At 37.5% G+C, this 12741-nt stretch overlaps 1 protein-coding gene across 1 annotated transcript in view; it reads right to left on the reverse strand.

The window, feature by feature from the left end:
* TEX11 (testis expressed 11) overlaps positions 1-12741 on the reverse strand; it is a 242760-nt gene that overhangs the window by 172039 nt on the left and 57980 nt on the right. Inside the window, exon 8 of the mRNA XM_015104932.4 lies at positions 4624-4704. Coding sequence (XP_014960418.1) covers positions 4624-4704 — 81 coding nt within the window. The remainder of the gene's footprint in view (positions 1-4623; positions 4705-12741) is intronic.

Here is a 12741-nt window from a genome sequence, read left to right on the forward strand (position 1 = left end):
AAAAAGGCTGAAGGTAAAAGTGAAAGCCACTCAGTCATGTTCAACTCTTTCATTCATAGGCCAGAATACTGGAGTGGGTAGCCTTCCCCTTCTCCAGGCAATCTTCCCCACCCAGGGAACAAACCCAGGTCTTCCACATTGCAGGCGGATTCTTTACCAGCTGAGCCACAAGGGAAGCCCAAGAATACTAGAGTGGGTAGCCTATCCCCTCTCCAGCAAATGTTCCTGACCCAGGAATCAAACCAGGATCTCTTGCATTGCAGGCAGATTCTTTACCAACTGAGCTATCAGGGAAGCCCCAAAGAAGGATGAGCACCAAAGAACTGATGCTTTTGAACCGTGGTGTTGAAGAAGACTCTTGAGAGTCCCTTGGACAGCAAGGAGATCAAACCAGTCAATCCTAAAGAAATTAACCCTGAATATTCATTAGAAGGACTTGCTGAAGCTGAAGCTCCAATACTTTGGCCACCTGCTGCAAACAGCTGACTCATTGGAAAAAACCCTGATGCTGGGAAAGATAGATGGCAGGAAGAGAGGGGGGCGACAGAGGATGAGATGGTTGTGTGTACACACACACACTCTTTTCCCTTATAGGTTATTACAGAGTATGGAATATAGTTTTCTGTGTTATACAGTAGGTCCTTGTTGGTTATCTATTTTATATAAACAGTAGTTGATGCTGCTGTTGCTAAGTCGCTTCAGTCGTGTCCGACTCTGTGCGACCCCATAGACGGCAGCCCACCAGGCTCCGCCATCCCTGGGATTCTCTAGGCAAGAACACTGGAGTGGGTTGCCATTTCCTTCTCCAATGCATGAAAGTGAAAAGTGAAAGTGAAGTCACTGAGTCGTGTCCAACCCTCAGCGACCCCATGGACTGCAGCCTACCAGGCTCCTCCGTCCATGGGAGTTTCCAGGCAAGAGTACTGGAGTGGGGTGCCATTGCCTTCTCCGATATAAACAGTAGTAGATGCATGTTAATCCCAACCACCTAATTTATCCCTCCCAGCCTTTTCCCTTTGGTAACCATAAGTTTGTTTTCGATCTAATTCTGTTTCTGTCTTAAATAAGGTCATTAGTATCTTTTTCACATTTCATATATAAGCAATATTATATATGTCTTTGTCTGGCTTACTTCACTTAGCATGTTAATCTCTAGGTCCATCCATGTTGCTGCAAATGGCATTATTTCATTATTTCTTATGGCTGAGTAATATTCCATTGTGTATATACACCACATCATCATTGATTCATCTGTTGATGGATACTTAGGTTGCTTCCATGTCTTGGCTATTTATAAATAGTATTGCAATGAACACTTGAGTGCATGTATCTTTTTCTATTACAGTTTCCTCAGGGTATATGCCCAGTAGTGGGATCGTTGGGTCACATGGTAGTTTTATTCCTAGTTTTTAAAGCAACCTCCATACTGTTCTCCATAGTAGCTGCACCAATTTACATTCCCAACAACACTGTAGGAGGGTTCTTTTTCTCCACATCCTCTCCACCATTTATTATTTGTAGACTTTTCAATGATGGTCATTTTGACCAGAGTGAGGTGATACTTCACTGTAGGAAAAACAACCCAACTTTATTTTTATTTAAATAGCAGGAAATAATTTCTTACAGTTCTGAAGGTTAGAAAAGTCCAAAATTAAAGTTTAACCATCACTTTTCTATGGTAAAGGCTCTCTTCCCAGAGCTGCCTTCTTGCATGATAGGGTAGAGGATGTGAGAAAAGCAAGTTCTCTGGTGCCCTTCTTATAAGGGTACTAACTCCGTCATGAAGGCCCTTCCTCATCTAAGCTTAATTACCTCCCCAAAGCCCTACCACCATACACATTGAGAGTTAAGGCTTCACCAGATAAGTTTGGGGCAAGAGGGGACATAGTTTAGTTCATAGCATTTTGTAAAAACTGGCACCAGTAGAAATGCTAAATATTTTAATGTTCAGCAACTTGTAACACTATTTATAACAACATTTAAAATCATATTAATATAGTTGTAATCTTAAAAATTCCCATTTTAAAAGATCAAAGGACTTTAATACGTATGTCCCAAGGAAGCTATGAAAGTAACTGGTAAGCACATGAAAAGATGCTTAGTGTCATTAGTTAGTAGGGAAATGCAAGCCAAAGGCACAATAAGAAACCACTTCACACCTACTAAGATGGCTATAATAGTAAATTTTTTAAAAGCCCAGACAATAACAAGTGTTGCTAAGGGTGTGGAGAAACTGAAACCCGAATTCAACTGCTGGTGAGAATGTAAAATGGTACAGCCACTATGAGAAAGAGTTTGGTGGTACATCGAAAAGTTAAACATAAAATTACCATATTACCAACCATTCAAGTCTTAGATTAAAACAGCTAAAAGCAGGGATTCTGATACTTGTACACCAGTGTTCATTACAGCATTATTCACAGTAACCAAAAGGTAGAAACAACTCAAGTATCTATCAATTGATGAACAGATAAACAAAACTAGGTATATACATACAATGAAATATTATTCAGCCACAGAAAGCAACCCAGTTCTGATACATACCATGATATGCACCTTGAAAATATTAATGCTAAGTGAAATAAGTCAGACACAAAAGGATAAATATTATATGATTCCATTTATTTAAAATATCTAGAACAAGCAAATTCACAGAGACAGAAAGTAAATTAGAGGTTACCAGGGGAGGCAGTGATGAGGAGTATTTGTGTAATGAGTACAGAGTTTCTATCAGTACAGAGTGGTGACGGTTATACAACACTGTGAATGTACTAGTGCCACTGAATTGCATGCTCAAAAATTGTTAAAATGGCAAATTTTATGTTACATATACTTTAGTTCAATAAAAAATTATAGTAGAATGTCACCTCATAAATATAGAAAGAAGGATAGAGTTAGAAAAATAGCCAGGTGTCAACCGTCACAGTACCAATTCAGGCAGGAAATCTCAACAGATAGTGTAAGTTGGATGAGAAACTGGATTTTACAAAGTCTCAGAGCACCACCTCACAAAACACTTAGGAATAACAAAGGGAAGAAAATACATAAGTTTGAAACCTGTAAGACACCATTTTAACCAAGAGATCAAAATTAGCACCACCACCAATAGAATAAATCAATCTTGTATGTCACTCAGCAGAATCATTTCTGTGATTTTCTGGCCCCAAATTCATAACCTAGTCTAATCATAAGGAATCTTTGAACAAACCCTAATTTGGTTAAAGAGAGGTAATTGGGGAGATGTCGTTTAAGGGTTTAAACTTGCAGCTAGTAGATAATTTCTGGAAATCTAATGTACAACAGTGATTATAGTCAACAATACTGTGCTGTAAATTTTTAAATTGCTAAGGAACTAGATCCTGACTCTTCTCAACACAAAAAAATGACATTTATGTGATATGATAAAGGTGTTAGCTAACACTACTCCAGTAACCACACTGCAAATTAAAAGCGTATCAGATCAACATGTGAAATACCTCAAATTTATACAGTGTTATATGTCAAAATACCTCAATAAAATTTCTTTTTAATTTTTGAAAAATAAATTAAGTCACATTCTACAAAACAGCTGTTCTAGAATCTTCAAAATTGTCAAGGTCATGAAAGTCAAGGCAAAAGTGAGGAAGTTTTCCAGTGAAAGAGACTAGAGACTAAGTGAATCCCAGAAAGAATCCATTTTGTGTAAAGAACAGCATTGAAAAACTTGAACTAGGTCTCAGGGCAAAGGGTATATAGGAATTCTTTGTAAGATTCTTGTTACAGTTTTGTAACTGTGAAATTGTTTTTATTTTTTTAAAGACTAGAAGAGTACCTCCACATAATATTCAGTTCAGTTCAGTCGCTCAGTCATGTCTGACCCTTTGTGACCCCATGAATCACAGCACGCCAGGCCTCCCTGTCCATCACCAACTCCCGGAGTTCACTGAGACTCACATCCATCGAGTCCGTGATGCCATCCAGCCATGTCATCCTCTGTCATCCCCCTCTCCTCCTGCCCCCAATCCCTCCCAGCATCAGAGTCAAGTTACTAAATTAAGTTCTACATCATAACAGAGAATTTGAGAAAAAAGTAAGACCAGTTTCACATGAAGGTACACATGATGGAGCCCTGAGACCATCCTGATACCAAGACTGAAGTAACCATAGGCCTGAAATAGGGGAGAAAAAACGGAAAAGGGAGGTAAAGTGGAAAAATTTTAAATTATCTACTCTGGAATATTGATGAACTCCAGTCTGAGAAACAGGTTTTATTTATCCTTTCAAACTGCTCACACTCCAAATCCCAATATAGAAAAATACTATGGCAATGATATGAATAGCTGCTATCAACCTTGTCAGTAGGGCAATAAACTGATTTTTTCTTTCTTTCATCATATACCATGACATATGGAGGAAATATTACCAAAGTATTTTGACAATAAAAGGGAAAGCAAAGAAATGTTAAGTAACCTGTATCACTTTTTAGAACACCTGTTCTATTAAAGAACAAAAGAAGCAAAATATTTCAAATCTTGGCTAAGTAAGTAAATCTTATACAAAATATAAACTCTATAGGATCACATGAAGTAGTAATGCGTCTGCATTTTCAAACTCGTGGAGAATGAAGGCAGAGATTTCACTCACCATTTGGGGAAGCCTCATCAACATATCTTTACAGCGTAGTATACAACTAGATGCTCTTTGAAAATCACCTTCAGCAACTGCCTGGGAAAGCAAAAAACAAAATATCAGTAACTGGTTAAAATGAATAACAAGCTACATGTCTAAAAGTCAATTCTGACATGTGAACTGCTGTTAAAAGGTCTTGATTTGTTTACTTCTTCTTTTCCAATGTGGATTCCTACTATTTTTCTTCTCTGAATGCTATGGCTAGGACTTCGAAAATTATGTTGAATAACAGAGGTGAGAGTGGGCACTCTTATCTTGTTCCTGACTTTAGATGAAATGCTTTCAGCTTTTCACCATATAGGACTGTGGGTTTGCTGCATATGGCCTTTATTATGTTAAGGTATGACTACTTTCTGAAGAGTTTTTAATCATAAATTATGATTTAGTTATAAATCATAATTTTCTCCAAGGCTTTCTATGCATCTATCGAGATGACCAGTTTGTTAATATGGTGTATCTTCTTCAGCTCCATAGTTCAAAAGAATCAATTCTTTGATGCCCAAGCCTTCTTTATGGTCCAACTCTCACATCCATGTATTTGTTGCTGTTCAGTCACTTGGTCATGTCTAACTATCTGCGACCCCATGGACTGCAGCACACCAGGCTTTCCTGTCCTTCACCACCTCCTGGAACTTGCTCAAATTCATGTCCAATGAGTCAGTGATGCCATTCAACCATCTTGTCCTCTGTTGTCCCCTTCTCCTCCAGCCTTCAACCTTTCCCAGGATCAGGGTCTTTTCTAATGAGTCAGCTCTTCACATCAGGTGGCCAAAGTATTGGAGCTTTAGCATCAGTCCTTCCAATGAATATTCAGGACTGATTTCCCTCAGGATTAACTGGTTTGATCTCTTTGCAGTCCAGGGGACTTTCAAGGGTCTTCTCGAACACCACAGTTCAAAACCATCAAGTCTTTGGTGCTCAGCCTTCTTTATGGAGCAACTCTCACATCCATACATAACTACCAGAAAAACCATAGCTGACTATATGGACCTTTGTTGGGAAAGTAATGTCTCTGGTTTTTAATATGCTGTCTAGGTTTGTCATAGTTTTTCTTCCAAGAAGCAAGTGTCTTTTAATTTCATGGATATAGTCACCATCCATGGTGATTCTGGAGCCAAAGAAAAAAAAAGTCTGTCACTGTTCCCACTGTTTCCCCATCTACTGGCATGAAGTGATGGGACCAGATGCCATGATCCATCTTTTGAATGCTGTGTTTTAACCCAGTATTTTCACTCTCCTCTTTCACCTTGATCAAGAGGCTCTTTAGTTCTTTTTTGCTTTCTGCCATAAGGGCGGTATTTGGAAAACTCAGCAGTGGCCACAGGACTGGAAAAGGTCAGTTTTCATTCCAATCCCAAAGAAGGCAATGCCAAAGAACGTTCAAACTACCACACAATTGCACTCATCTCACACACTAGCAAAGTAATGCTCAAAATTCTCCAAGCCAGGCTTCAACAGTACGTGAACTGTGAACTTCCAGATGTTCATGTTGGATTTACAAAAGGCAGAGGAAGCAGAGATCAAATTGCCAACATCCGTTGGATCATTGGAAAAGTGAGAGCGTCTGGGCTGGATGAAGCACAAGATGGAATCAAGATTGTGGGGAGAAATATCAATCACCTCAGATATGCAGATGACACCACACTCAGGGCAGAAAGTGAAGAAGAACTAGAGAGCCTCTTGATGAAAGTAAAAAGGAGAATGAAAAAGCTGGTTTAAACTAAACATTCAGAAAACTAAGATCATGGCATCTGGGCCCATCATCTCATGGCAAATAGATGGGAAAACAATGAAAACAGTGAGAGACTTTATTTGGGGGAGGGCTCCAAAATCACTGCAGATGGCGATTGCAGCCATGAAATTAAGACACTTGCTCCTTGGAAGAAAAGCTATGACCAACCTAGATAGCATATTAAAAAGCAGAGATCTTACTTTGCCAACAAAGGTCTGTTTTGTCACAGGCATTGTTTTTCCAGTAGTCATGTATGGATGTGAGAGTTGGGACTATAAAGAAAGCTGAGCACTGAAGAATTGATGGTTTTGAACTGTGGTGTTGGAGAAAACTCTTGAGAGTCCCTTGGACTGCAAGGAGATCCAACCAGGCAATCCTAAAGGAAATCAGTCCTAAATATTCATTGGAAGTACTGATGCTGAAGCTGAAACTCCAATGCTTTGGCCACCTGATACGAAGAGCTGACTCATTTGAAAAGACCTTGAGGCTGGGAAAGATTGAAGGTGGGAAGAGAAGGAGACGACAGGATGAGATGGTTGGATGGCATCACCGACTCAATGGACATGAGTTTGAGTAAGCTCCTGGAGTTGGTGATGGACAGGGAGGCCTGGTGTGCTGCAGTCATGAGGTGGCAAGGAGTTGGACACGACTGAGCAACTGAACTGAACTGTACTGAATAAGGGTGGTATCATCTGTATATCTGAGGTTACTGATATTTCTCACAGCAATCTTGATTGCAGCTTGTGCTTCAACATCCACATCCATGTATGACTACTGGAAAAAACCATAGCTTTGAGTAGACCTTTGTCAGCAAAGTGGTGACAAAGCAGACCTTTGTCTGATTTTTAATACACTGTCTAGGTTTGTCATAGTTTTCTTTCCAAGGAACATGGGTCTTTTAACATTGTGGCTTCAGTTACCATCCACAGTGATTTTGGAGCCCAAGAAAATAAAATCTGTCACTGCTTCTACTTTTTCCCCTTCTATTTGCCATGAAGCAATGGGACTGGATGCCATGATCTTAGTTTATTTGAATGTTGAATTTTAAGCCAGGCTTTTCACTCTCATCGAGAGGCTCTTTAATTCCTCTTCACTTTCTGCCACTAAAGTGGTATCATCTGATCTGAGGCTGTTGATATTTTCCCCAGAAATCTTGATTCCAACTTGTGATTCATTCAGCCCAGCATTTGATGTACTCTGCACTGAAGTTAAATAAACAGGGTGACAATACACAGCCTTGATGTACTCCTTTCCCAATTTTGAACCAGGCTGGTTCTAAACTCTGGTTCTAACCACTGCTTCTTGACCCACATTCAGGTAACTCAGATGACAGGTAAGGTATTCCCATCTCTTTAAGAATTTTCCACAGTGTGTTGTGATCCACACAGTCAAAGGCTTTATTTAGCATAGTCAATAAAGCAGATGTTTTTCTGGAATTCCCTTATTTTCTCTATGATCCAACAAATGTTGGCAATTTGATCTCTGGTTCCTCTGCCTTTTCTAAGTCCAATTTGTACATCTAGAAGTTCTCAGTTCACATACTGTTGAAGCCTAGCTTGAAGGATTTTGAACATTACCTTACTAGCATGCAAAATGAGCATAATGTCCAGTAGTTTGGACATGCTTTGGCATTGCCCTTCTTTAGGACTGGAAGGGAAGCTAACTTTTTCCAGTCCTTTTTCGTGCTCATCCTTGCATGAAATGTTCTCTTTATCACTCAAATTTTCTTGAAGAGATCTCTAGTCTTTCCCATTTTATTTTTTTATAATGATTCTTCATTATACCTATCATAATATTGTTTTTATTTAAGTATGTATATGAAGAATATCCACTCTCACACATTTATGTAGTTGGAAAACAGTCTTTTCAGGTAATTGTGGCTATTCTTCTTTGATACAACACCAAAACTCAGTAAGCGGCAGTTTCTTAAAGCTTAGTTGTAATGTGAATTCTGGAACCATACAAATGAACTTTTCATAAATAAACTTTTCCATTAAAACTCATGGAGTTTTACTTGATGAGTCCATCAAAGGGCTATAAGTGGGCAGGCATGAATTGTGACAATATGAACTGGAAATTTGGAAAATATTGGTTAACTAAGTTATGTAGATATACCAAAGGTTGACACACTGCATTATAACATGTCCAAAAAAAAATCATTCATACTCACCACTCTTATTCAACATAGTATTGAAAGTCCTAGCCAGCACAATAGGTTAGAAAAGAAAACTTATACAGATTTGAAAGGAATAAAATCATCCCTATCTGTGGATGACATGATAGCCTACATAGACAATTTAAAAAAATTTACCGAAAAATTCTAGAATAAGTCAATTTAGCAAAGAGATAAGATACAAGGTTAGGAGTAGATAAGATACAAGATTAAGAGTAAAGGGACAAACTAGGTGCTTAAATAGTTAACTCTACCGCGTGCATGCATGTGTGTTAAGTTGCTTCAATCGTGTCTGACTCTGTGACCCTGTGGACCATAGCCCGCCAGATTTCTCTGCCCATGGGTTTTTCCAGGCAGGAATGCTGGAGTGGGTTTCCATTTCCTCCTCCAGGGGATCTTCCCAACCCAGGGATCAAACCCACATCTTTTATATCTCCTACGCTGGCAGGTGGTAGTCCTGCCAACTCATGCCAACCCCACTAGGGGATTGTAAGTAGGAAAAATATATAGTCCCTGTAAGTTAATTACTCAAGAAAGCAGGTTTGCTTAATTGCAAAGCAAAGCAGGCTTGCTCAGCAACAGAAGCATGAGACAAGCCCCCAAACAATAAAATAATGGTGGCAAGAGACCAACATCCTGTCCAGTGCACACAATAAATTAATGACCCCTAGGACATGCTCTCGGCACATATTTAAAACAATAACAATAATTTGTGGACCTAGCTTGACAATGTAGAAACAAGACAACTCCCTTGCCCAACCTGGAAGAGGAGATGATGATGGAAGCATGGTATCTACTCAAGAAAGACAAAGAAGGTCTTCTCCTCTTCCCCACTTTTCCTTTGATTATGAAACTATAGCCCAGTTAGTTCTTGGGGGCATAGCACCCTTTCACCCGCCCACTTATAGCCCTTGCAAATGACTTATTCTAATAAATCACTTATCTAACACTTTGCCTCTCACTAAATTCTTTCTGTACTGAGATATAAACTTCAGAGCTTTCTGAAACACCACCCAATGGTTTCAAATAGACTAAAGTTAATAGTCCAGAAATAAATGGTTACATTTAGGGTCAACTGATTTTTGACAAGGGTACAAAGACAAGTCAATGAAGAAAGAATAGTCTTTTTTAAAAAATGATGGTAGGACTGGATATTCAATACAAAACAATAAAATTGGATATCTACCTCATACCATATGAAAAAAATGACTCAAAGTGGATCAAAGGCTTAAATGTAAAAGCTAAAAGCTATAAAATTCTTAGACTAAAATATAGGAGTAAATCTTCCTGATCTTGGGTTAGGTAATGGTCTCTCTGATATGACAACTAAAGCACAGGCAACAAATGAAAATAATAAATGTCAATTCTTCCCAAACTGATATATAGGCTGAACACAAAATGTAAATTCTAGTAAAATTTTTTGAAAATGTGGACAAGATTATTCGAAAATTTATAAATAAAGGAAAAGGAATTAGAATAACTAAAATAATTCTGAAAATAATAATAAAATGGAAAGAATCACTCTACCCATTTACAAGACATCATTGGCTATAGTAATCAAGACAGTGTGATAGTGAAAGGGGGATATACCAATATATCAAAAGGAAAGAATAAATATACCAGAAATACCAATAGATCCACCCACACAAGTATGGCCAACTGATATTTAACAAATGTGCAAAAGCAATTCAATGGTGGAGGGATAGTCTTTTTAACTAAAGGTGCTGGAGCAATTAGATATCCATAAACAAAAAAGGAAACTAAATCTCACACCTTACAGAAAAATTAACTCAAAATCAAATACAGATTTAAATGTTAAAGGTAAAGCTATAAAACTTTTAGAAGAAAATATAGGAGAATATTTTCATATTTAGGGTTTGGTGAAGAGTTTGAGACATGACACCAAAAGCATAATCCATAATAGGAAAATATCAACTGGACTTAAAATTACTTTTGTCTGCAACCCTATTGAAAGACTTAACAGACAAGTTACAAACTACGAGAAAATATTTCCAAACACATATTTGCCAAAGAACTCAAATCTAGACTATATAATTTTTAAAATTCACAGTAAAAAACCAAACAGTACAATTAGAAAATGCTCAAGACATGAACAGACATCTCACTTAAAGAGAACATACAAGTGGCAAATAAGTACATGAAAAAGAAATTCAACATCATTAGCCATTAGTGAAATGCAAATTAAAATTGGTGAAATAATACCACACATCTAACAATAGCTAAAATAAATTAGGCACAATACCAAATGCTTGTATGCATGCAGAGAATGGGATCTCTCAGATATTGCTGGTGGGAATTAAAATGGCACAGCCATTCCATAAAACGTTTGACTTGACAGTTTCTTCAAAAATAGACAGCTAAACATATACTACCCATTTGATCCAGCATTTACAGTCCTGGGCATTTATCCACAGAAATAAAAATCTATGTTCAAACAGAAATCTAAAAACAAAACAAAACAAAACACTACACACAACTGTTCTTGTCAATTTTATCTGCAAAAGCCAAAATTGGAAACAACCCAAATTCCTTCAATAGTGAATGGCTAGACAAATTGTGGTATATCTATACCACAGAATACTACTTGCAAATAAAAAACAAACTATTGATAACAGAAAACTTGGATGAATGTCAAAGGAATTATGCTAAGTGGGAAAAGTTAACATGAAAAGGTCACATACTATACCATTCTGTTTTTATGTACCACTCCAAAATGACAAAATCATAGAACTGGGGAATAGGTTATTGGTTGCCTGGGACTGAGGACAGGAGAATGGGTATGACTACAAAGGTGAAGCATGAGGAATCTTTGTGGTCATGGAACTTTTCTCTATCTTGACTGTGGTGGTGATCGTGGGGATAGTGGTTACCCAAATCTATCCATGTGATAAAACTGTATAGAAGAACAGATACATATGAGTTCACATAAAACTGGTAAAATATGAATAAGATTTATGGATCGTACCAATGTCAACTCCTTATGCAAGATGTCACCAAGGATGAAAAGTGGGTGAAAGGTACACTAGAGCTCTACTATTTTTGCAACTTCCTGTGAATCTATATTTTAAATAAAAAGGTTTTAAAAGTCATATTAGCTAATACCATCATTGATTTCATCAGAGAAGTCTAACTATCTGGAAGCTCTCATGGTCATGGGAGAGATATACAAGTTTTCCAAACTTCTAATTTTTACTTTTTTAAAAGTTTAAATTTTATCACCGGCAACAAATAGTTGGTTGCCTTCCTTGAAATCACATTCCCATTTCATTCATTTTTATGAAAATGTCTGCTAAATACCCAAGTCTGAATTAACAAAGTTTATCTATCAGTCAGTCTTTCCAGTAAAAATGGTGTTCTGTGAAAACAAAAGTAGCTAATTCAGCTCACAACCCAAAGAACTACATATGGGCCTTTCCTCAAGACAATCCTCACACTTCAATATACAGCAGAAATACTATGGGAACTTCCCTTTACATTACTTAGAATATTAAAACGTTATATACTCAAGAGTCAAAGTTTAATAAAACTAATCATTTTTATTGCTTCACCAAGGGCATTTTAAAGTAAAACCATAATTCTTTTTACACCAAGGGTGTAGCAATGAAGAATACAATGACAACTAGTAAAGGATATGCCACTGTCTTGATTATTGTTTAAGTATCAGCAGTTTTACCCACCACTGCTTTTGAACCACTAATACAAATGTCAACAGAGTAAAAAAAGCAAATGCTCTGAATTACCAGAATACTTTTGACCTCAGAGATCTCCCACTATACTAACTTCTTCTACTGTCTCATCATCCACCCAGCACTTAAACTGCTATAGTCTGTCTTCTGTTTTTTACTTTGCCAATGATATTGCTTTCTAAGGTCACTATCATCTTCCAGAATGCCAGATCCTATAGCCTTTTCTTCATCCTCATTTTTTTTCCTATTTCTCTGAAGCACTGACCACTGCTAATCATCCAATTTTCCCTTGAAATTCTCTTTTCCTCTCATACATGACTCACTTTTATAGTCCTCTATCTCTGGCATGTCATCCCATCTTTATGTTTGCTTTACTTTTTGCTACATTCTCCCCCTTCCCCGACCCCAAAAACATGTATACATTTGTGAAATGAATTAGTTTTCTTATTCTCCCTTTTCTG

The sequence above is a fragment of the Ovis aries genome, chromosome X (genome assembly GCF_016772045.2).
Source record: "Ovis aries strain OAR_USU_Benz2616 breed Rambouillet chromosome X, ARS-UI_Ramb_v3.0, whole genome shotgun sequence".
Lineage (NCBI taxonomy): Eukaryota > Metazoa > Chordata > Mammalia > Artiodactyla > Bovidae > Ovis > Ovis aries.